The sequence below is a fragment of the Pagrus major genome, chromosome 18, assembly GCF_040436345.1.
Source record: "Pagrus major chromosome 18, Pma_NU_1.0".
NCBI classification, from domain to species: Eukaryota; Metazoa; Chordata; class Actinopteri; order Spariformes; family Sparidae; genus Pagrus; species Pagrus major.
In genome coordinates this window covers 19,506,248-19,532,464 of record NC_133232.1, presented here as the reverse complement: position 1 = coordinate 19,532,464, position 26,217 = coordinate 19,506,248, and the positions used below count along the sequence as shown (strand labels likewise).

General features: G+C 42.3%; 1 protein-coding gene across 2 annotated transcripts in view; it reads left to right on the top strand.

Annotated features, from left to right (window-relative positions):
* The window catches only part of tenm2a (teneurin transmembrane protein 2a), a 157,845-nt gene that overhangs the window by 18,354 nt on the left and 113,274 nt on the right, over positions 1 to 26,217 (top strand). For both annotated transcript variants that reach the window (XM_073486805.1, XM_073486804.1), the window contains exon 2: positions 1,609 to 1,902. In XM_073486805.1, coding sequence (XP_073342906.1) covers positions 1,609 to 1,902 — 294 coding nt within the window. The remainder of the gene's footprint in view (positions 1 to 1,608; positions 1,903 to 26,217) is intronic.

Here is a 26,217-nt window from a genome sequence, read left to right as displayed (position 1 = left end):
CCACGTAGCGTTTGTTTAGACTAGAAGATGTGTTTGTGGCCCAATTATTGTCATTGTGGTTGGATGGGATGATTTGCATAAAGACTAATCCTGATTGTGATTGTGAAGTAGACGCTTTGCTAGTGAGCAGTTCAGTTCGGGATGATTTGCTGACTGATGTTAAAGAACCCATGTGCTCTACTCTCTCAGGGCTGCTGGAGTTCTCTCCCGTCCTCCTACGATACTTCATCTCAGGTATGGGTTCAATGACTAGACGTAGATCCTGTAGCACTGTAGTGTAAATTACCATCAGATTAAAAAGATCCCTAGTGTTATGTATAGTAAAGAAAGTTCCTTTTGTCATCCCTTATGTCAAGTGGGAGGAAAAGACAAGGAAGCAAAGAAGACGAGGATTGGTAATACTCCCTGATGTCTTTTTTGGGTGCCTCTTTAGTTGGTTGGATGCTTGGCAAGCTGTAGCCTAGAAGCTGAAACCACCTGTGGAGTTATTCACTCGCCTCTGCTGTCTGGTCCAATCCATCTGTTTGCCTGAGTAGAAGTATAGAGCCTTTCACCACTTCCCCGGCTAAGTTTCCTTTCAGGGCCCTCCCCCTCCTCATTACTTTCAGCGCAACTCTCGAGTTCTCGGCGAGGCTGTGAAGAGGAGCCGTGAAGATCCAGCAGACGATTTTCATCTGTTTAATTCCTCTCTCTCTGATTGCGTCCGTACGCCTGATGAGTCACAGTTAACCCAGTCACACAGCTGCGCGATTCCCAGCGCATTGATTCATGCGGCTCGCCGCCACAATGCCAACCTCTCTTCACTCGCCTCTTCCTTTCCCCTCCCTCACAAACTGCTAATGAAGTGAATCACAACTGTTTTTCCCCCGATCCCTTTACCCCAACAGCTGATGGTGAGCGATTGCATCCACAATACTCTTTTAATTAGTATAGAGAATAAATTGGTTGAGCATGCCTTTTTCCTTAATTGCTTTTTCCTCAGCTTGGATTTAATTGGGCTGCAGCACTGTTTATTGATCTCCTTTGATGTGCTTTAATTTGGATAATTTTATATATTTATTTTGGACGTGACGAGATGGTTTGTCTTGAGGGGGAGAGTGTTAGGCAACGGGACCGGTACTGCAGCAGACTGCAGTACACTCAGTGAGCCCGGGGTCCAGTGTGTGATGGCAACTAGGTGGGGAGATGATCAAACCCAGAAGGCAGAAAAGCAGCTCCACTACAGTCTGAGAGGTCTCAAGTGAACAGCTCTTTGATCTCACATCAACATCTCATGAATGCCAATGCGGAGCAGTAAAGTGAGGGAGGCAAGCCTTCTGAGCCAGCCTTAACAGGCCTGCAGGCCAGTACATATTCCTTCCAGCAGCTAGTTTGTAGTTGGTGCCTGATTCACGCTGCGTCATCTCTCCCCCTCCTGCCTGCCACAACAAAGACCAATTTTCAGCCTCCGCCTCCATAGTTTCATAATTAGTGTGCTTCTCTGCGTGTGATTGTGGGTTTGTTTGCTAGATATGTGTGTGCGTTTGCAAGCATTTGTTTGTGTGTCTCCATTTACTCCATGCACTTATATTGCTCTCTACCTGTGTAACTCCACTTTCTCCGTCGCAGGGGGGAACTTCACCCTGGCCGAGCTTGGAGTGTGTGAGCCAACTCCCCCTCCTCACCCCGCCACCGTTCCCTACTGTCCTGACCTGGGCCTCCTCCAGAGAGGATACTCTCTCAGCGCCGGCTCTGACGCCGACTCGGACCCCGAAGGGCCGCTGTCTCCCGAAAGAGCCATCCAGCTGTGGGCCGGACGAGGAAGGGTAAAGTCCCGCCGCAGCTCAGGAGTGTCCAGTCACGAGAACTCGGCCCTCACCCTAACCGACTCAGAGAATGACAACAAATCTGACGACGAGTCAGGTAGGACTCTTGAAAACGGGGTCAAGAGGTTATGTGTATATCACAACAGAGGCCCATTGATTTGAAAGGGAGAGTAATGCTTTGTGAAGGAGTGAGAACAAATTGGGGAGGATGCGTTGGACTGGTACAGTCTGATAGTCAATGTTTAAAGAGATCACGATCGAGAATGTAAAGTATATCTTACACACATTTGTCGATATTGTTAAAATCATTAGACCACCTCTCAAACAGACAGCCATTATATGAATTGCGAGTGAGTTGGATTTATGGATTGAGTCTGTTTCTGATCTGAAGAACAGTGGTTGGACCCCCCAAGAGAGCCATCCTTATTTTCATCAATAGCACTTAGCCAAAGCCTTCTAACTCTACCCTCTTACACCACTTATCTGCTGAGATCTCACCACTGGTCTGTCAGTCTTCAAAAAAATCTTTTTGGGAGACAGCAACACTGTAGCATTATAACTATAGTGATCCAACACGGAGATGCAGTCAGAGAGAATCTGTTCTCGACTTTTCAAGTACATCCTTTCTTTAAGTCTCCACGCAGAGTGTGAGAGTGTGATGTTCCCAGAGGGAAATCTCTATCCTCTGGCAACTTTGTTTATTGCCAACTTCCTATTTCCTTGTTAATCCTGACGCAGTCGTAAACCTGCGTGCAAGCTTCGCCGAGGTGTCAATGGAGGTTAATGAAAAGTGGATGGAAGGAAAAGCAACAGTCTAATTAATTGAAATCTCGGCAGCCGCACATATCAGCTGTGGATCAACCTCCGTTGGACTGCGGGCCTCCGAATCACAGACAACTTCTGTCGACTGATCAAACTACTCAACACCTATTAAACACGTCAAGAAACACCTTCCCTGAGATGCGCCTCTCATCCCATCACCCGATAATTGCTTTGTGGTTAATTACCAAGCTAATCTTGCAGCCGCAGATATCAGCCGCAGACACCGCTCTCACTCTCTCTGTCTAAGGGCCAGGAGAACGCCATTGAGCGCTCTGCCGCCCGCATTTCCAGACCTTGTAAAATTAGCTTCTTAATCCAGCACTATATTGTGATAATCATTTGCCTGCAGTATGATGTCACTGAGTGTTGATTGTTGCGAAGATCAAAAGTTGTTTTTTATTTCGTCTCCAAAAAGAAACTTTGTGAAAAAGTGTTGTTCCTGGATATTTTTGTGCTCCTAGAGGGTCTTGTCTGTTTGAAAAATTTATATTGATGATTCTATCAAATCAAAGTCAATTAAATTCAAAGCCAGACATCAAAACTTTGCCTTCTATAGAAGCGTTTCAGGGTTAGGAACCATTGGCTCGCACCTTTAGGCTCATCTTATAGTCTCACAGACCAGAGATTTAGATCAGGCTTCTGCTTCGCCGTCTCCGCCAGCATGAAGAGATCAGAGGCAGCGCGGCAGCCTGATAAAAGGACCAGGTGTGTGCGTGTGTCTGATCAAGTCAATTCGTTAGTTACTTAGTCGCTCTGAATGAGGAAATCTCACCGTTCCTTCCTGCATCTCCCTCCAAACAGAACATCTGATACTGGAGGCACGTCACACCTCAAAGCACCCTGAGGAAAGATTTCACTCCCACTAGACTTAACCAGCGTGTGCGCCCCGAGCAGTGTGGGTTCGGAATTTGCAAGTGTGTGCATGTGTATGTTACCGAGTCTGTCATTGTCTTTCTATATGCTATTTTGTCTGTCTGCGGGTGCGAAAGTGTGTATGAGCCTGAGCCCTGTGTGTGTGTGTGTCGAAGTGTGAAACAGGAGCAACGGGAGTGTCAAAACAACAGGAGGAGGATCTGAGGGTCTAATAATAGAGATTGACAGAGGCAGACAGAGAAACAACATCATAAACACATGCTAACAAATCAAAAAGACGGTGACGTGCTAAAACACCAAACAGCAAGCTGCACCACTCTCATCTCGCAGCGTCTCTAACAAGCTTCAGAAGTCTCACCTCCACTTGCTTCTCCTCCTCCTCTTCATCTCCCCTCCTCTCCCACCTTTCGTCTTCATCTTTCAAGCCTCTTCTTCTGTCTTCTCCTCGCTCAAGCTGCGCCTCTCACCATCCCTCGTTATGCTCCTGTCAGTGCAGCTTGCCAGCGTGACTGACAGGTGTCAGTTTAAGGGTCTAGGGTTCCCCTTCAGGGCAGGAGCGTGTGCGTGTGGATGAATGTGCGCGTGTGCCCTACTGCAGATTTCACTACCAAAATAGAAAGCCCAGGGAAATGGTGACAGATATCACAAATCTCAGGGAAAGTACTATTTGTGTTTGTGGGAGAGTCTGTGTGTGTGTGTGTGTGTGTGTGTGTGTGTGTGTGTGTGTGTGTGTGTGTGTGTGTGTGTGTGTGTGTGTGTGTGTGTAGAAGCTAGTTTTTGTGTCAGCAAAGCAACTGACTGTTGATGGATGATTTCGCGGATTTCTTTTTCCTCCTATCTTTTATCTTTATTACTCAATTTTTTTGGTTTAATAATAATAATTAATGAGCTACAAATGAACTCCAAACTAAGTTAAAACATTTGGACTTTCTTCCCACTTTTCAGGGTGCCTGACAACATGTGCTATTTTTAAATGTTTGATTATTGAGGGGTTAAAATATCTGAAAAAAACAAACAAAACACAACCCAAGTCGATAACAAATTAAAGAGTGTGATCCTTTGGATAGATAGCAGTCTTTCAGTCACAGTACCTGGTGCCTTTTCTAGTCTCAACACAATTAGCACCATACACACACCTAATGTAAACAACAAGACAGAACTTTTGGGCCATTCATGTGTATCTGTACATGCACTGGACAGAGGGGGACATGATATCAATATAAAGAGTGAAGATTTGAAATATAAACTGGCATCAGAACAAGCATAGTGCCCAACCAAAGTGGTAAACATGTCTGCCATTGTATATTTTTCTGCTCAATTAGGCCTTTTTTCTATGATACTTACACATGTATACACGCACAGTTTTAACATTTGAATTCAAACACAAGCTCTTGCAAACACAAGCGGCTGGGCAACACAGCTGGAATGAATGCTATGATACCAATGAGTATCTTTGTTCTGATATGAGTATTATGTATATTTCAATAAATCAAATGTATGCAAGACTGCGTGAAAAGCAAGATAATAAAATGGGCCATTTGTTTTTGTTGAATTTGGAATTAGAATATTTTAATATTTTATAATTGATTCATGGAGTTTGCACAGTTGTCATTGAGGACGATAAAAAATGTGTTTGGGACTAACAGTGATCACCCCGGGACATCTCCCCAATGAAAATGATTTTTATATGTATGCACAAAATGTTTAATTATCATTTAGTAATGACAAACTGAACCGAGCGCGGAGCACGTCCTCTCATGCTGTTACCATAGTCGCTGTCACTGGCTGGCTCGCATAGTCAGCGCGACACCTAAGACAAATACAACACATTAAGGACACATGCAAAGTCTATCAATATCAATACTAGCTATGTGCAGTTTGGACATAAACATTTTTTGAAAATTCAGCCTTTTGGGACCGTTTACATTCACTTCAGAATAGTTTAAAATTGTTTCAGGACTTCTGGAGCCGTGTTCAGTTATCAAAATGGTATAATATGAGAGCTTTGTTCACGTTATATCTTTTATTTATTTAATTTATGTTATCTTAATCCTCTGAGAACACACTGAGGGAGAACCCTGATTTACAAAGGTGCCGTACAGACAAACAATAAAGCAGCTGCAGCTAGAATCCTTAAAGAAGCTATGAGGTAACAATAAAGGAAGATGGTTTTGATGGTTTTAATAAGCTGCTTTGAATCTTTCATTTGGATGGTTGAGCTTTATAAAATAATGATAATGCAATGTGATAACGCTCAGTACAAAAGTTGATTAATAGTATTACTGAATTATCATCCAACTAATACCAATATAGACTCGCAGGCAAATACACTGATTGGCTTTTAAATCCCATAAAAACTTTAAGACTTTCCAGAATAACAACAGAACAGCAGATATCCAGTGACAATAGTGTGCATGTGTACAAGTCACTCTTCAGTAATGTGGTTCACCTGTGTAGACATTTCCTCTGCAGACCTCTGGCCCCTGTTAAATCAGTTTCTAAACTAAGATTCTGCGAAATTATTTTTTCATTTGTTTTTTTTCCATTTACTGCTAAATTCCAATTACCGACAAGAATGTAAAGCCTTTTAAATTAGTTTCCTAAATGCAACTCAGGGATTTCAAAGTTTTCTACATTCAGCTTTATTGTCGAATATTGAATAAAGACACTTCGCTTTTATTGCCCCTTCCAGACACTATTAAAATAAAGAGACTAGAACGTTGACTTGGCAGAGCCAATACGAGTTTCATTTGCACAAGCAACACAGTGAGACAAACAAATATGGGCATAGAGAGCAGCACTGGGAGATTTCATTTTGGCAAAGTGGAGGAAGAGATTTACTGTCACACTGTGCACTGCCTCGTAAAATGTCCGTCTGGAAACACAGGCAGGAGAATAGGAGCGCTTGTAAATTGCCCCGGCAGTGCCTGATGGCCGCATCCGAACTGCATTGATCAGGAGGGAGAATGATTAAAACATGCATTAGATGAAATAAGATCAGGCTTTGACATTGATTTAAACCTGAAGCCTAGGGCAGACTTTATGGCCACAATCCATAGTCCAGTGCTCTAAACATGCGTGTGTGTGTGTGTGTGTGTGTGTGTGTGTGTGTGTGTGTGTGGCTCCATATGCCTCTGTTTCTCCCTCTCATTAAATAGCAGCCTGTTAAAGAAACAGGCTGAATTTAATTCAACTTCAACATTGTTTTCCGTCAATAAATCTTGGCTTTACTCATACGGCAGACTTTATAAACACAGACACACACTGGCCGCACACTCCACAGTCGAGACCCGGCCCAATCACACATGCATGCTGATTAGCTCCTTTCAGACAATCTCCCTCTCCTCCTTCCTTCTCTGGCCCAATCTCTCCATCTGCTCGACTGGATAATAAATCATAGGTTAGTATTGTGACGTATGTGACAGGATGTATTAATCTCGTAATTAGAGAATGAAAAGGTGGCGCTAAATTTAGTCTGGCCTTTCTGCCTAACCCTGCCCCACGTCTGGGCCTGCTCAGAGGGCTGGTTTCCCTCACTGGTTCCCAGAAACTGGTGTGTGTTAATACATTTTTGCATAAACTTTATGCTAATTCTCTTTTTTTGACAAAGCAGAAAACTTTCAAAATGCCCCTTAAAAACATCTGCTGTCAAAAGTTTTTTCTTTTTTTTCCTGGAGCTGTAATTACGTTTTATAAAAGCCGCGTTGGGCAGAGTGATTCCTGATTAACTAATCAAATCTACTAGCACAGGTGGCAGAGTGCCTGCACCCGCTCTGTCCTCTTTATTCTCTTTTTGGCGTACCGCACAATCCCACCATAAATCAAACCAAATCAACCAAGTCAGCCGATGTGTTGTTACTTTAAGAGAATATTTGGAAGTGGAGCACTGAAAGGATTGTCTTGTAATCAAGGTAATTTAAGATATTGTTTAATTATGGTCATTTTGATTTTGAATAAAAAGCGCTCTATACTTTTGGGCGCAGCTTATAATTATACGTCGAACAGTGATCGTAAGAACCCTTTTATTCCCCACCGCAGCCACTTTCAACACCCGTAACCTCGCCCATGCAGCTCCTGTCAATCAAATTCAAGCAACACTTATGGAGTCGGACTGGTAGGGTCCCCCAAGACCACTGCTGTCCCCTCAGGGTCTGTGTGAGTGTGTGTGAGTAAGAAACCGAGAGTGAGAGCTTGTGTGCGTGTGTTAGGCGGGTTGGGGGCATTAGCCTCTGATTGAGTTTTCAGAGAGCAACGTGGGGTGCGAAAGGCTCGACAATGGTCTAACAGAATTAGTAGCTTGTGATGAATGGTGTGTGAGAGCAGCACTGACAGCTCGCTTTCAGAAACACACACGGGCCGTGAGTGCTCGCACGCGCGTGTGTGTGCGTGCATGTACGCCTCCATACTTCACCCACTGGTTCAAGGACTTTTTGTCCATGCGGCGAGAGCTACGCATGCCGGAATGAGCAAAGTAGTGTTGGACGCACACGCCTACACATGCACGCTCATGGAGTGGATCTGTATACGTGTCCGTCTTCGGGTTAAGCCCGGGGTTTGAAAAATGCCCTGCAGTCAGGATCAATAAAGATCGGTCTATTCAACATACTGAACACAGCGTTCGTACATGCTCACACACTCGCGCAGACACAGTGATGAATAAAAAAACAAACATTCCCAACCCTCTTTGTGTGACTCAATAAAGACATTGTTGGAGCAGAGTTGATATTGAAGTGAAGGCCGACACACACAAAGACAGAAGCACACAGGAAAGCAGGTGCACACACACACACACACACACACACACAAAGATGCATAAGAGCACTGTTTAATAAAAGCCCTGGGATATTGATCACAGTAGATGGATGCTAACTCACATTAAAGGGAGGGAGCCTGGAGTGATAGAGAGAAGAGAAGAAGAAGAAGAAGAAGAGGAAGGCATAAACAATGAATAAATGGAAAGGAAGAGATGAGGGAGGGATTTTCATATTAAGCTGACAATGACAGCATTGAAAAACCGTGTTAATGTGAGTTCTTGGTGTTCGCATCTGCAGCGAGGGCCCACCCATACTAACAGTATTATCATCAGGTAAAAGAGAGTCACAGGGGCGACGATTTCTTTGGCGTCGGACTTGTAACTTGCTGACGACTGTGCTGCTGCCCTAATAGGGAATTTAGTTAGCTGTAATGGCCTCTCATGCCATCTTCAGACCTGCCGGAGGAAGAGCGAGGAAAGAGAGAGAGAGAGAGAGAGAGAGAGAGAGAGAGTGAGAGAGATGAGCACTGAGAGCAAATTGAGAATTCTCCAGCCAATTATGAGTGATCATATTTTCCTCTGCATGGTGCTGAAACTACTTTTGTAGTTTAATGGTCGGCGCTTTGCTTCCTAATGAAGGCTGGAGGTATCAGATTGAGAGTCAGAATGGGGAAAATTGCGGTGGGTGATGGGAGGACGGAAGGCCGCATTCACATTTTTGTTTATTTTTAACCATATCTTGTACACCATGTACTTTTGTTCCGTCCGGTTTCTCTTTTGCTTTGTTTTGTTTTCCCATGCTTTCTTACTTGATTTGTCATAATCTTTATTTGTTGCTTTTTTTCCTATCTTTCCTAAATTCCTTCTCCTCCAGCTTACCTAGATGATGAGGAGGATGACGATCCGTTTGGAGACTATGTAATCAGTAAGTCTGACTGTGGCCTCGCTCAGATTACTCAGCCCACCGAAGGCCTTTGTTGTGTGTGATTGTGTTTGATGTGATTTTGTGCCCCTTGCTGTATTTTGTCTGTGTGTGTGATTTACTGTTTTGTCTATAAGTTGATGTTTTTATGGAAGAGGCTGTTGCACACAATATAATAGCTTCTAACTGGGCTCCAGCTGAGAGAGGACAACATTATCCGAGTCGGTTCAATGGCTTGCTCTTTGTGGAAGTATGATTGCACATATTACTGTAATTGTTGTAATATTCACATCTACTGTACAATCGAAACAGTAGATTTCCTGCAGTACATTGTTAAAAGTTGTCATGATATTGGTGTTGTCGGTAGAGAGAGGGGCAGTGAAGTAATTGGTTTCTGTACATTACTCTTGTTCCATCTGATACAAGGGGAAGCCATTGTTCTTTTTCACATGCCTCATCTGCATTTACGAGCTCCTTTCATTATGATCTTCCGTTCATTAGCACACGTCCAACTGGTTAATCTCTTTGCACTTGATCAGAGAAAATTTCCCAGAGGGTGCATTTTTTCTTTCCCTCCTCCGCTATCCGAAAGTCAGCCGTATTTACTCGTGTCCCGGAGATTGTTTGTCTCTATGAGCGTGAATTAGTGTTAATGTTTGTGTTATTGGACTGTGGAGTTTTCATTTGTTTTCATTAGTAGGATCAGAGTGGTGGCGGGTGTGAACGGGATTGTGTAGTAGAAAAGCAAGAAAATAAACCTAAGTGTGTGTTAGCAGGTGAAGGTTATTTCTTATGCCGTTTGGCCTGTATTTTTTGCACATATTATGTACGTGTTGGATTTAATACTTATAGGTCATGACATTGGGGTGAATAGAAAGGTAGTAAGACATTCATGCACATGGCAGCAAAGAGCTGCGGAGATGATAGAGCACAAGTCTTCTTGCTTGGGATCAGGTAAAGGTTAATCTTCTTGAAGCAGCTTTGAATATATAGAAAGGGGAAGTGAATTCATGTTTTACAGCACACGGTCACAAGGCCACACATTTACAATAGGTACACACATGCATAGATACATACATCAATACATACAAGCGTTTATTGTCGAATATTATATCGAATATACAGACAACATGTATCCAAAAAAGTGCTTGATTTGAGGACATGAATAATGGAGGTGAATGACACTTTTGAGTAAAACTGCTGTTAATATAAATTCAGACTTCTGCACTTCGGGTTAAATTAGGACACTTATATGAGGTGAAGTTATTACAGCTGATATTTACTGATGTTAATTTCCCTCTAAGCCTTATTTCATTGCTCTCTCTCTGTACAAACACGTCAGAAATATACTGTTTACTGTGCACAGTTTCCTTGGTATCTGTTGGGTAAATATTCCATGGAAATGATATCTTTAATGCATCATACAGACGCTACACAGTGTACAATAACTGGGAAGGAAAACATCTTCACCCATACTGTATTGTGATAAGTTTAAGCATCAATGTAAAGTCATTTTAGATTCAGCTTTTAGATAAAAGACTCATTTTACTCAAGATGTGTCACAGATAATTAAAAGTGACAATAGAAGATACAGACAAGTGCACAAATCAAAAGCTCTCATTCTCCTACCACCACATCTGCAATTATTAAAGCAGTATTTCATTTTTGGTACATTTGAAGTTTTTAGCTCCTCAGCAGCATTCAGATTCCAACAAGAGCTACCCAGGCTGACACCACAGGGTTTATAGATTTATGTCTCAGTTTTATTTAAAAATTGAAATATGGAACACTCAGGTTTGTAAGAAGTCAGGCCAAGCATACACAATGAAATATTATTGTTACTTATTTTTGTCTGAAACACAATAATAACAAAAACACAATAAGATGCAGCAATTATCGAGCTATCAACCAAGTCAAAGATGCATACAGAAGTCACCTGTCCAAAGAATGATATACAACCCACCAGTGACTGTAGAGGACATCAGGCTACACCCTCATTAATCTTCTGAACCGACAGAGAGGCATTGGTGTTGGTGCTCGATACACACAGGCTCAAATGACAGCCATTACTGGTACATCAACTGATCATTATCAACTCATATACTGGTTTTGCCTTCAACAATATGAACGTGTTTGACTAAGCCTATATCAGTATTCCTTAGCTTACACATTTGATTTGGGTTTACCTGTACAAATTACATTTGATATAGATATCCATTGTGCCCAGACACTGACAGTTACTTTTCTTGAAGTGTCATGACGAGGTTGACATTTTTGGTTCCATCCAAATGTCTCAACAACTATTGGATGGATTATCATGAAATTTGCTACACACATTGATTTGGTCATATCCTGACCTTGTTTTGTTCGCATTCCTATTAGCATCAGTTGCACTTTGTGTTTGGTGCCAATTAGCAAATGTTAGTATACTAACATGCTAAATTGAGATGGTGACCATGGTAAAACCTACCTGCTAATCATCTGATGCTGATATTGATATATGATCTATACAGGCTCTTAATCTCTTTAAACATATGGTATCAATTAACTGCTAACAGATGAAAGAACATTAGCTCCATCATCAGATACTTTGGTTGTAAATACATCATAAAACTGACAGCTTGTCTGACATACTGAACAACAACAACACAATTTAACCACAACACAATGTAAACATACACAAAAGAATACTAAATGTTTCATGTATTTTGTAGTGCTTCATTGTGCTCTCAGATTTCACAGTTTCATGTAAATATGTTGTTTGTTGAATAGCTTCATTTTACATACAGAGAGCTTATCAAAGGAGAACCAAGCACCGGTAATTCATCAAAGATAATAATAGCTTTATTTATGTAGCACCTTTCAAGATGGCATAGAACTGACATAGGTTGAAATGATGAGATGTGTTCACAGTCAGTAGTATGACTGGAAACAAAGCTGTGTGTGGGTGTTATGTGAAGATGATAGAAAGGACCTTGAGCTGGAACCTCCGTGATCTTTAGAAATATTGTCACAACATTACAGCTGTAGATATATTGGATCTGTCCGATCTCCTGTGGTTAAAAGATGCTGCGGTATGTGAAGACATAAAGTTTGCAACCCATGTGTTTTGCATGACAACCAAGCCCAGTATGACGGGGGTAACAGTCCGGAGACTGCTGACGGATCACAAACTGCATTTATTGTTTGGAAGTTAGCTGCCGTAGTGTCCCGGAGAAAAATCCTGGGGGACAAGTAGTAAAAAAAAAAAAAAAAAAAAAGTACAAGCAGTAGAGGGCAATTTTTATGAGAGTAAATCAGAGTGAATAGCGGAGAGAAGCTGTGGGAGACCAGATATCATTCAGAGGTTGTTTTTGTAATTTTGAGAAGGAACGGTTCCAGCAGCTGTCACTTTATTGTTCCAGCATACAAATAAAAAAGAAATGAGAATCAGTATCATCATCAACAGAATGGAATCTGTTAGAAATAGTTAATAAACCTTCTCTTTACATGTTTTAAAAATAGCACACATCCAGCACATGTTCATTCAAGCAAAGTCAGCTCCCCTTCGCTGCCCCGTTAGCTTTTCCACTGTCTCTACATCAACATGTAGCAGCTGTGCTTGGCTGTTCAGCGCTTCCTCCTCCTGCAGAGTGATTATGACAGGCTGATTGGTGTTTTGTTTTCTTGGGGATGAGAAGATCAATGCGGGGCTGATAGGGAGGGCTGGGCCACCAGTGGAAAGAAAGGATAAGAGCGAATGGGGATGAGGCCTTGTCGCTTTCGAGTAGCAGACAGGGATCAAGAGATTTTACGAGAGGAGAGGATGGAGTTAAAAGCAGATGATAGAAAGACGACGGAGCCGGGAATTTGGGGGGATTGAAAGAGAGGATGGAGAGTGATGGATAAAGAAAGAGGGGATCCGAGGAGGAGGAGCGATTGCGAGGAAGATCCAGATTTAACAGCACAGTAGAAGAGATGGTTGAGGATTAACATTCTGTGACTGTCTGCAAGCGCCGGGATAATCTCTGACGTCCTGCAGAGCGCTGTGGGAAGCCCCCTGCTGCCGTGGGGGTTGAGGCCTACCACCAGGCCTGTCACTGAGTGTGTATGACTGTATGCGCGTGTGTGTGTGTGTGCTCATGTGTGACTCTCGGTCTAGGTGTGGCAGGTGGAATGAGGTGCTGATTCCAGGCCCCCCGCCATGGAGCACTCTGAGCGGCTTGATGGATATGCCCCATGGGTGGCAAGAGGCAGGCGTGGCACAGGCGTTTTTCTTCACTGCCATGATTGCCCTATAGTCCAGAGCTGCTTTATCTCCCACTCTTCAGTTTTCCTCTATGATTTACAAGGAGGGAAAAAAAAAATCTGTGATCCAGCACTGTAAGTGCACGCGTTTTCCTTCCGTATGCAGGGAGGAGGAGTCCGTGGATTGCTCCTTACAGAGTTTTAATCCATATTGATTTGTGCTTCATGCTGTCTCATCGAATGGAGCGCAGCGCCGCGGGGCACCACACAGCATGGTGAGGCATGGCATGGCGTTACCTAGCAGGTCGCTGCTAGCCAGTGTTTGTTTATGTGTGAAACAAAGAGAAAAGAGAGAGAGAGAACCTATTGGATACAGTCTAATAACAAAGTGCAACATTTTCAGTGAGGGACACAGCCAGGCATGTGGCACAAACACGTGGAGCATCCAAGGGGAATTGTAAGGTGTTCTTACATAAATCTGCCACCTTTTCTGTTCAGGGGATCGACATGTGGAATTCCTTACGTGCAGAACTCAAACTGGATCGTGATCATTGTTCTGTAAACTCAAACTGACAGGTTTTGAAGAGGGATCAGTCATTATTTATTCATTATTATTTACTTGTTGAGTTATGAGTTTTTTGTTCTTAATGTTCATATTTGCTGTTGCTCTATATTTTAAAGGCCCTTTTAGCGACAGGCATTGCAGATATGCCGAGGCAATAAATGCTGTGGTGTGTGGCATTGATTTATACTACTTTTTGTCCCTATACAAATAATAAATTAGTACATTAACACCTATAGCACACATGCACACACCTATAGAATGTCATTGTTAGGTTATGATTAAAAGGGCTGTCGCGCTATTAATTCCCTATTCACGGATACAAGCTACAAGGACGAGTATGTAGCTTGTGTGTGTTAAGCATTAAGCACCACATTTACATAATTAGCTCTTATTGAAAGGTTATTTTCTTCCTTTAATGCTATAATGCTTCACAAGAGAGTAGTCATTTCTGAAGCAATGTGTTGCCACGCATTGTTTTCTTCTTCAAGTTGTTAACAACAGCCGCAATGCAAAGCGGAGTCTGAGGAGGGAGCGTCAGTACTTCCTGATAAAATCAATGTGATTGCTTGTCACATCTCATAGGACATTTTGCATAAGATTTATAGTAGGGGACTTTCAAAGAACTGCCAAAATTGGTGAAGCAGAGGTCAAGATATCTTGAGAAAGTCAAGCTTCAAAAAAGTCTGGATTTGATGGACTTCCATCAAAGCAGTTCAATAGCATCTTTCATTAGATCTTCGCAACAGTGACTAGTACATGTCCATGTCTCTCAAACTCCATAAAGTATCATCTTCAAAAGGTCAGGACATCATCAGGGTTATTTTCTCAAACCTTCGAGAGCTCATTCCAAAGCCTCAGAAACCATTATAAAACTACTGAATACTTCTTGTCACATCAGGTAAACTGATCTTAATGTGTAGAATTGGTGCAGTCGGTCTTCTATTTTCTATCTCAGAGGAAGAAAGGAAATGTAATCACGGTCTATTTTTCCTCTATTTCCAGTTTCCCACCAGCATTGATCTATCAATCCTCTGAGCTTGTCAGAAGCTGGCGTTCCCACTGTGTAGTATGCGATATGGACCACCTCATGTTATGTATGTATCGCATTCTAACTGTGTGCATTCGAAAACTAACCCATTTGCTCAGCTCCTGCATGGATACCAAGCGAGCACACACATCCTGATTAAAACCACACTGTTCAGCAGAAAAAAAGCAGCAGCACTGATGTCAATATTTCTGTTAAAACCGTTTCTTCTCCACTCAATATTTGCTTTAAGAGGTTGGCTTTGTTTAGTGAGGAGTCAAATGGGAGGAAAGAGAATAGATGAATAAATCTATATTAGAGTCTCTAACCCCTGATTGTGCAAGTCCTCTTGTTTTGCCACTTAATACTCGGTGCTGGCTAATCATCAGACAAGTATCTGACTTTATCTTCCATCTCCATAACCGAGCATGGAGACAGCCTGGCATCTCAGCTGGTCCCAAATCTCCCTTTCTGAACCCTTTCCACGGGTAAGCCAAGTATCAGTTGTACAGAGATTGGAGCTCAAGCCCAGGAAAACAAAGGAATATGACTTTTTGGATCTTTATCAGCCGTTAGGGTTTTGCCATTTCCTTCCCCTCTTGACAAAGCAAATAGGAGCATGAGAAGTGTTTTAGTCTGCAGCCACTGCTCTCCTTCTCCTGGTTGTTGCACTGAAAGCTTGTTCCACTTTATGCAACAGCCTACCTGCCCCACCAGTTAGAATCAATAGTACACCCTGGTCACCTTCATACCTAATCAATGGGTCAGCCCAGACTTCCCCAGCCTCTGTCCCCAGTGGTCCCTGTGCAAAGTCATAACTATCTATTTTAGGGCAGACTGCAGCAAGTCACTGTAATCAATAGCAATGCATATAGTGCATGAGTCCCAAGCTGATCTTCGAGATCAGTTGCAAGCCCAATCAAGGCATTTTAATGGATTGGAATGAACCATATAAAGACTAATTGGTGACCATTCAGGCCACCAAGCAAAAAATCACAGAAGAAGTGTGACACAATCAAACACATGGTGCAAACACACAACCAGTGCAAGATTCAGAACTGTGCATCTAATATGGCAGCTGTTGCCTGGGTCCAGACCTTTGAATCGGTCCACTGAGTTGAATGATTCATTTGGCATCGTAACATGAAACAGCAGTTTCTAGCTGGAAGAAGCAGACGATCCAGTGAGCATCTTGGGTGCATTAACAATTAGCCAATCAGCAAGCAACAAGTCTTCTCAATATCGCCCGTCATTGTAGTTTGTTTTAACTTCACTCCGCTCAACACTGGCAAAGTCAGTGTGTTGGCATGGCTATGCATCACTGTCGACTTAAAATGACCCTGTTTTCAGGCGGACAAGTTGGTCTCTAGGCATTGGTTAGGACAAAATTGAACTTGCTTCCCACGTGGAAATCAGTTAGAGTGGTGGCAATGTCAGACTGACGATGGAAACGGCGTGCGATGAGTTAACAGTTAAGTCTGATATCAGGCAAGGGTTGCCGATCAACAGGGTTTAACAAACATTAACTGAAATTAAACGTCTTTAAATATTACTATACCCAATCCAACAAGTAATTATTAACTAATTAACATTAGAACACTGTCATCCAGAGGACCACTTACTGTCAAGGTGGGAAAAGCCTTTATATCCTCATTTACATTTTAAACACGCTGCTCTTGAAAACACTTAAATAAGCTGGACACTGATTGGCCAATACTTTGCTCACATATCCGTCTAATCACACTGTTCTGTTTTGATGATATTGACACTTTCTGTCTTTCTGCAACAGTCATCTAGACGCTTTCCACTGCACACCTCAGCATTGGCCAAATCAGAACCATCCACCCAGATCAATATTAGTATGCTCCAGTCACCTCTGGGCATAATTAATGCAACCCAGCCCTCTGAACCTATTAAAAATGAATTGACCAATTGCGGATCGGTAGGCTGCTAATGCCTCTCTGTTTCTCTCCAAAGACAAGAGGAGACATGACATTGCTGAGTAAAACAGTGAGGTCCAAAAAACTTGCGACAAACATTAAGTGAAATTCTCGTGGCATGTCTTTATCTATTCAGTGTAATCTGATTTTCAATCTCAAGACCTTTTGTATCTTGTCACAAGTCTACATATTGATTTTACTTACTCTTGATTCAAGGCACCCTCTCTTTCTTCTTTAACTTCTTCCATCTCTCGAGCCCTATGGTCGTGAACAGCGTTGTTATGCTCCTCATCAATGTAGCCGACCTGAAGTGCTGAGATCACTCCAGTAGCAGCTCTTATTTGTCTGCTGCCACAGGACATTTCCACTGCCTGGCTACTGTTAATTTATTTATTTATTTATTTAGTTATCCTCCAAAATAACTCCAGCTATTTATTCTCATGGTGTGTGTGTGTGTGTGTGTGTGTGTGTGTGTGTGTGTGTGTGTGTGTGTGTGTGTGTGTGTGTGTGTGTGTGTGTGTGTGTGTGTGTGTGTGTGTTCTCTTTGGCTGTGAAAAAGCTATATCTGGCCCTATCAGAGCGAAAATGTCAAGAAATGTGCAAAAGGAAGATGAGTGTCTTTGCTCAGTAGATTCACCTGATCTTTCAGCCGTTTGCTCTGCCTTTTTGAGTGCGCACATGCGCGTGCCTCAATCACTGTTTTTTTTTTGTTTGTTTGTTTTGTTTGTTCGTGCCTAAGTTTGCGTAGGCATGCATGTCTGCGAGTGTGAGTCAAAGACAAGTGTTTGACTTTTTGAACAGATTTCATTTCTGCCTTTCTTCTCCGTTCTCTCTTTCATTGCTTTTGTTCCCCCGTCTTTCAGTTCTTCACACATCTGCTGTTTCTATTCAGTTCTTTTCCACATGACTAAAACTCATCATGAAAGCATCCCTTGGCCTTCTGAGGCCAAATATAGAAGGCTGCGTCTTTGATTTGCTTTTTTAGTCACTTTTTCTTTTAGTGTTTTTTTCTTATATATTCTGTGCTTGTTAATCTTACTTGGACAAAGTTTCAGTAACAGATGAAAACAGGAGTAACGTGTAACATCAGCCAGGCTTTGGAGTACTTTGGCACGGACAGTGTTGCACACAACCTATGAACACATACACACAGAAAAACTCACATACATGTGCTCAGGAGCACACATACATCAGTTAACAATTAGCCCTAAAGTGTGCTTGACTCTGTATGTTAAGGACCCATCCAAAGATTGCTGGTGTGGGATGAGAGGTATGAAAAGTGAGAGATTACTCACCCTTTCCAATACGCCCACACACAAACACACACACAGACACACATACACACGCACATCCGCAGCCACCTCTCTCCCTTGTCTCTCGCCCCGTCTCTGTCATGTGATTAAAAACAAAATCCTATTTTGCGTTCTCGGGCCCACACGTTTACACTGTGACACACAGTGAGGTGCATGTTGTGAGTCTAACTAGCTCTGTAGCAGTGTCACACAGCCAAGTCCCTGCCTAATCAGGCCACTTACACACACACAGACCTGCACACACAAACACAAAATGCACACACTTTGCGGAGGCCATGTGTTGGGATGGTGATAGAGGGTTGGCAGTTGGCAGACAGACAGCAGACGCTGTTCTTCGACATCAAACGTCTCAGAGCAGAATCTCACTTTCATGCCTCCTCTCTCTCTCCCTCTCTTCGTGTCACACACATACACACACACCGTCACGCACGCACCCACAAACACAACAACGCACATTTCCTCTGATCTCGCTGCCAAAACTCAAAGACTTGGAAGGACTAACACACATACATGAGTAGGCACGAACACACCGACATGAACCTGAGCACTAAAAAGTGAATTAAATTTCGTCAGCCATTGTCGAAACCTGCTCTGTGAGACGCAAGTACACGTTTCATGTGTGGATTGAAAATGATTCAGAATATTTTTTGTTCCCCTTTAAGACTGTAACTAGCCATTATTTTCATAGTCGATTATTCTCATTCGATTGATTAGTTGTTTGGTTTATAAAATGTCAGAAAATATGGATTAGCTTTTCCCAAAGGCAAAGATAATGTCCTCAAATGTCTTGTTTTGTCCACAACTCCTAGATCTTCAGTTAACTGTCATAGAGGAGGAAAGAAAATCTAAGATTAATCAATTATCAAAACAGTTGCTTATAAATTTGATAGTTGACAACAAATCAATTAATTGATTAATCATTGCAGCTCTAGAATAACTAATACATATATTACAGAAAAATGAAATTACTTGGAGCTCCTGTAGTATGTACAGAGGTGAAATCAAAGGATAAACAATGAGAAAATGAGTAGGCAACATAACCAATTCAGATGCTATAATAAACAGAGCACGACGAGTCACTGAATGCTTTAGTGTATACTGAAGTGATGTGAATCATTATGCTGTGGCCCTCACAAGGAATATCTTTTGTACAAATGGTAGAGTTCAAGAGCATGGCGTATCAATGCCAAGAGACACTGGAGCTCTTCACTTGGTTTGTGGAGGCCAAACGCTTACTGACAGCTCAAACAAACTCTGGTATGTTTGCCTGCTTAGTTTGGTTCTTATGGGCCCGCATGAGAGCTCTCAGTCAGACTCAAACTAAACCACCTGAGCGAAAACATCTGAAAGGCTTGGGGTTTTGGTTCTAATCGGACTCTAATTGGCACCTTTTATTTGGGACACGAAAGCAAAACAAAGAAGCGGCAGCAGCAGGATTGTGTGACTTGAGAATAAATTCCAAGGCTATACACTGAATTCATTTTATGGTCATGGGAACTGTCAAGGAAGCAATTTGAATAAGCAATCTATACAATTATGCAAGATCATTTGTAAATGGCAACAGTAAATGGCAACAATGTATCATTGAGAGCAGTGAGAGCGACCTAAGACACTGCATGTTGTTTTATCGCTATTTGTCACCCATCCGTACATAAAGCTCCTCTGTACGGCCATTTCAATCAAGATCGACTAGTTAATAAATTTAACGTTTTGCTAGTTAATCATTTCAGACTTTGGTATCGACTCCATTAGAGAGAAAACGGCAGAAAATAATTAAGAGCGATGTAAATGTCTCGATTAAACCTCTGCTTAGCTCCACTGAATAATGTAAAGGTCTCTTATTGGTGATGGATGAATAGTAACAGACAGAGATAGAGAGTGGACTCGGACAACAGACAAGATGGAGAGATATCACATAGAAATGATTGATAAGATGAAAAGTGATTCATCGACTCATCTTGACCCAGCGAGAGCTGCAAATTGAGCTGCGGGTGGCACGCCGGCGAAGGTAAAATTGACTTCTAGCGTCTTAAGAAAGTTTAGAGGAGATTCTCGTGAAATAAATTGGTGCCGGGGGAAGTGAGCGAACCTGCGCGCGATGCATTCGCGGCATCTATGTCATCACATCTATGTCAGCACAAACTGGTCCTCGTGTGCATGTGTGGGCCAACATCCACAGATTCGCTTTGCACACACACAAACTGCCCTCACCTTGATAGTAGGCTGACTTAAGATGCAGTATTGATTCAGAGAGCAGCTGCACCCTACGTTCACGTGTGTACATATGTGTATGGTTCAAGGAGTGGGCCATGTTTATTTGATGCAAGCACGTGCGTGTGTGTTTGTATCTGGCCGCTCCTCTGGAGAAAGTTGGTCGGCCCCTCTGCCCTTCAAAGTCATTTGGAATTCATCTGCAAGCCTGACCCTGACAGCTGTTTGTTTTTCCTCTCCGGAGAGAGGAAGAGGAATGGAGGGATGGCGAGGGGGAAGGGAGAAGGGGTGTGGTTAATGAGTGAGAAAGTGATAGATATCGGAGAGGACAGAGTAAGAATGGAAGTGAGACTTGGGTGAAAAACTTGTGTGAAGTGGTGGTGGTGGAGGACTGTTTCCATTCCCAGCCTTTAGTGGTCTCAGGGCTGTTTGGCTTGTTGAGCATTTGAGACACACAGGACAATAAGTGGTGCTCTGAACGGCTTCCATTAGTATCCCTCATAGACCACTAGCTTGAATGTGTTGAATCTGTGCGGCAGCATGAATGCAAAGCAGGGGCGAGGCAGCGGAGTTAAAAAGGACACAAGGCTCTGTGAGCAATCCCTGGGTGTAAATATAGGTTTTTCATCAAAAAAGTCAAAGTTTACTGTATAAGTGTGTCATCTGGGATCAGCGCAGTAAAAAAAAAAGTTTTTAAAGCCTCTACAGCCAAGTGTGATGAAGAGGAAACCCAGTGGGATGGAGAGGTTTTTGTCTCATGTCTGTGTTGGGTGTAGGTGTAGGCGGATGAGTAAATGGACACGGAGGAGGGAGGAAGGATGCTGGGAGATGATGTGGAGAAAACGGCGGAGAACAACAGCGCTGAGGAGGACATGGGGAAGGAAAGGGAGAGCAGGGGGAAGTCATAGGTGAAAGGAGAGCAGGAGGAGGGAATGAGGGCGATAGGAGGCTCGTGATTGGATAAATGGGCAGAGAGGAGAGGTGTCAAGGGAGAGGTGCTATCCTATTTTTACACTTCTCCTTCTGGGAGCCCCTATTCTCTCGATCTATCCATCATAATGACAGAAACCCCCCCAAACTCACTTGTTTTCCCTTTTTTTTGTCTCCCTCTTTCTCCCTTTTCTCTCCCTCGCTATTCTTCTGTAGTATATTCTTCTCTTCTAGATTTCATTTTTTTAATTTAGAAATTTCAAGGACGTCCACTGTAAATGAATTAATAGAGTGTACATTCTGCGAGCCGCTCACATAGAAATTGCTTATTGACTAACAATGACTATTTTAGGCATGCACAATTCACTCAGACAAAGAGCTCACACACACACACACACACACACACACACACACACACACACACACACACACCACATTTACAGTGTGCTCCTCCATCCAAGGCTGGTTCCACCTCTCAGAAGTTCCGTGCTCTTCCCCTGCGTTGTCACAAGCAATTAATTTGGCCATAGCTTGTGCGTATTGATCTGCATGGCATAGGCATTGTAATCTATTCGGTCTGGTAAAGAGGCAGCATTCATGCCCAGTAAAGAGCCAGCAAAGGACGCACACACACACATGCATGAACACACTCTCTCCGGCTGGAAATCAATCCATGCTTCCTGGAAAATACATGCATTCGTTCTTATACAATCGTAACTAATTACTACTGTGCATAATTTTCTTTTTTTTCCTCCTCAAAAGTAGAAATTAACGACTATAAGGTTTGTCTTTGGATGGACAAACTTTTCCTTGAGCTCCGAATTTTAAGAATTCGGAATGTGTGTGCTCTTGCATCACACAGGGATACACACGAGCTTTGTATATGTTTGTACTGTGCTGTTTACTTACCCATGACAGGTTTGTTGCAGCACTGCTTGTGTGTGTGCTCTTTGTTGGAGTCTGATTAAATATCCCCATAGAAAAGTGAAAATTACAAGCCCATCAATCCTCGTGTTTGATCTGGCTCTCCTCCTTCTCCTTCTCGTCTTTTGCCTCCTCTCCTTCCCGTATCCAGGCTTTTATTTAGCCTGTTCTCCTCGGGCCCACCGTGGCTGTGATGTCGGGAGGTCATTTGTCTCTATGTTAGAGCTGTCCTGTCCCTCGCTTATCCTGTCTGGCTCCTCCAAACCCTCTGGGCTCCTCATCATCTTCCAGATATCTGAGAGTCTGAAGTTTGTGTATTTTTTATTTGTGTTTTCTCTTTTCATTAGGGGCATTTACGTCCATGCATGTTGCTATTGGTCCTGTCCGACTACACCCATCTTTTGCTAGTATTCTGTGAACGGCATGTTTAGCATCTAGAAAAAGTGAGCCCTTGAGGAAAGTTTTACACGCCACCTGAAGAAAACCAGACCATTTAGCACTAAACTAGGAGTTAAAGGCAACAGGCTTCCAAACAATAATTGGAGCTGCAAGATGAATGCTGTGTCACGCAATACAGCTTGACTGTGGTCAGGAGTTTAAAGCACTTTGTTTTTGAGCCTAAGTAGTGGCAGCTCCACCTGTTTGCCAATCACAATGAAAGCAGCAGGATTTCTACTCCCTGATAGGAAATGCTGCCTGACAGAATCGACTCAGAGGAAGAAAAGCAGCCGCGGGTAGCAACATTTTACTCAAGATATGGGAAAGGAGTAGAGGAAAGATAGACTTTTATCTAAGAAGTTTAGGTTTTAAAAGTTTGTGCACTATCTCCAATCCAGTACTCATGAATTACAACTACACACACTTGTTGGAGTTGATCAAATGGTCTACTGATCTACCGATGCTGCCAGGTTAGGCGTCATTGTTTGCAGCAGGCTGATCACATACAGATGTTGATACAGATTGTTGTTGTTGTTGTTGTTTTGTAACCTCATAGATTAATTAAATCTGCAGGGATACAGATGTTATTATGTTTACCATATTTGCCATAGTTTGATCTCAATTTTGTTTTTACTCATGCAACACCACAAGTCATTTACTGGGCTCACTGGAAACAAGATTGTTGTGTGCTATGAGGCATATGTTTGACATTAACTTTGGTGTTTTGCTTTAATTGTCTTTACTTCCTCATTGTTTTGGATCCTACACTGCTGCACCTTACTGCATTTTTTTTTCCTTTAAAGAGGTGTTTTACTTCTCCTCTGACTTTATTAAACCTAAATATGTAGGAATGTATTGAAGTGGGAACTCTTCCTTTTGTCACAAACTTGGACTGGTAATTCGATGGTGGACTTTTTTCTTTTTTTTCTTTTCTTCTGTCTTTTAGGTTCTTGTACATGTAAAATATCTTGACTATTAGTCCACACCAACAGAAGCTCCTCTCTCCCACAGAAAACACTGCTCCTGAAACGCCTTGTCAGTAGTCCCGCCTTTATTTCTCTGACATCACGCCACGTTACGGATTCATACATTTACATAATGAATGCCTGGTAGCTAGTTTGGCGCACAAGAATTACGTTATCATTATTATTTAGCACATCTGCTCTGTTGTTGTTAGCGGTGCTGGCTCAGGCATGTGTGAGCTGACCAATCAGAGCAGACTGGGTATTCAGGATGGAGGCCTGAAAGAGACAGGAGCTAAAACAGAACGTTTCAGAGAAATACAGAGCTGCAGCACAGGACAGTATAAGAAAACTGATGTGTTTTATGAGCATTAAAGCATGTAAACCTATTCTAGTAGTAAATCAAAATAAAATTATGAACCTGAAAATGAGCATTATATGTCTCCTTTAATGTTTTGCATGTTAGGGGCTATGCATGAACAAATATTTATTCTTTTATCATTTGCCAAAAAAGACATTCACAGACAAATAGATGTTCCTCTGTTATCTTTTCGAAAGACATTAGTAATTGTTATAAAACTCAGATAACAAAAATCCAAAATGTCCAACCAATCCAACACTAATCCTAGATATAAGCATCAAGGAAATCAGCTTTACAGCAGTGACAGACAGCATGAAAATCTTCAAAACTTCACAAATATGTCTTCAGTACAAAATTATTTTTAATAGCAAGCAAGCATAAAATTAGAAAATAAGTAATTAAAGTCTCAAACTGATAAAACAGTTTTAAGTAAGTATATTTTGCTGTTTGATAATTTGTCAATTTTTCTTCAGAGATGCTCAACACTGTTTTTATGCCAGTTAAGTCAAAACAGACATATTCAATTAATTGTTTTCATTCTTTTTTTAGTGTTAGATCAAATTTATTTCAAAATTTTATTTTAATGTTTTTTATAGCTCTGGTAACCAAACAGCTTTGATTTGTGGGCCAATAAGCCTGCCAATCAAGCAGACAGGTTGCTCTTTGTGTACACCATGCTGACCTGCTCTTGACAATGTGCTTTGTCAAAAAACGACATTTGAATCACACCAGAGGTGTGAAGGTCAAAACGTGAGGCTCCCCGCTGAGGAGAAACTGAGAAACCAGGACGGCTCTCCACACTTTCCGCTGCGAAGCGAAAAACTTCTCTCACTCCTCTTTTTATTTCACCAAATCCCTTCTTTTGGCATCTCATGAAACACGACCCATCTGTGTGCGCCTGTGCTGCTCGCTCAAGTCAAACAGTCAGATGAGCGTGGAGATGAAGGCTATTTGATGTGGTTTTGTCAGTGTGGTGTGTGTCTGTGGTGCAGGGTTCAAATTGCTTATTTGAATTTGTGAGCTCCACAAGAATTAGAGAAAGCACTCAACCTCCAGCCTCAATCCCCTTTTTTGCTTTTTAAATCAGCTTTTACAAACACCCTCCGCTGCTCCTTCCATTCATCCATCTATCTTATTTTTTCACAATTTTTTATTTTTTTTCCAGTAATTTCCGTGGCGTGGAGGAGATGTTATGGCCACAATCAGTTGCTTGGAATATGGAGCTATACCAAAATGAACTCTTAACACACAACATACATCAGCACAAATTCAAACAGCAGTATTGTTTTTGCCATACTGAGCAAAGGATTTCTCTCTCTTGTTGTCACATCAGCTACAGTATTATGCATGTGTGGCTTGCTTTGTTTTCCATTGTAGTTAAATTCAACAGTGTGAAAAGCCTCCAAAGTCACTGTTGGGAAAGGAAAACATCTGCTAAATGGTCACTTCTCGCTCTCAGAACCATAGCTGAACCAGGCTTTACCTGGTGTGTGCCTCAGCGTGAATGCCTACGCCTTGGCACCCGTGTGTGTGTGTGTGTGTGTGTGTGTGTGTGTGTGTGTGTGTGTGCGTGTGTGTGTGTGCATTTGGCAGTGCAGAAACCCTGGCTAACCCCCTCTGTGCTGCCCAATGTCCTGTCTCTGAAGAGCTATGACCATTAAGCAGCTGTTCACTTCTAAAGCCACAGAAAAAAATGAGAGAGCTGCGAGAATGCAAATGAGACTCGGTATGCGCCAAAACTTCTCCAGAGGGACTCACTGTTAGGTCAGAGGCACACAGGAGCACATACTGTACAGTGCTTACGCTGGCACATGCACAACAGTTGCATGTATGCACACACGTGCAGCTAGGTGAGACTCCCAATTATGTAGTGCAAGGATTCTCTTGAGTATCAGATGATCTTGCTGTAACTACATTTCTCTTGGAATTGGAAAGCAGAGGCTTTAGAGTCCAATACATCTGATTAAACAGACTCCAGGTACAGGCTTCTTCTACTGTAACTACCTGTCTCAAGCAACACTTTTGTGTTACAGTTTGATGTAGTGCCTCTCTTTTTCGCTGTAATTGTTTGATACACAGTCTATTAGGATGTGAGTGTTATTACAAAGAAGGAGAGTATCACGCTGTGTGCCGCAACAAGGACATTG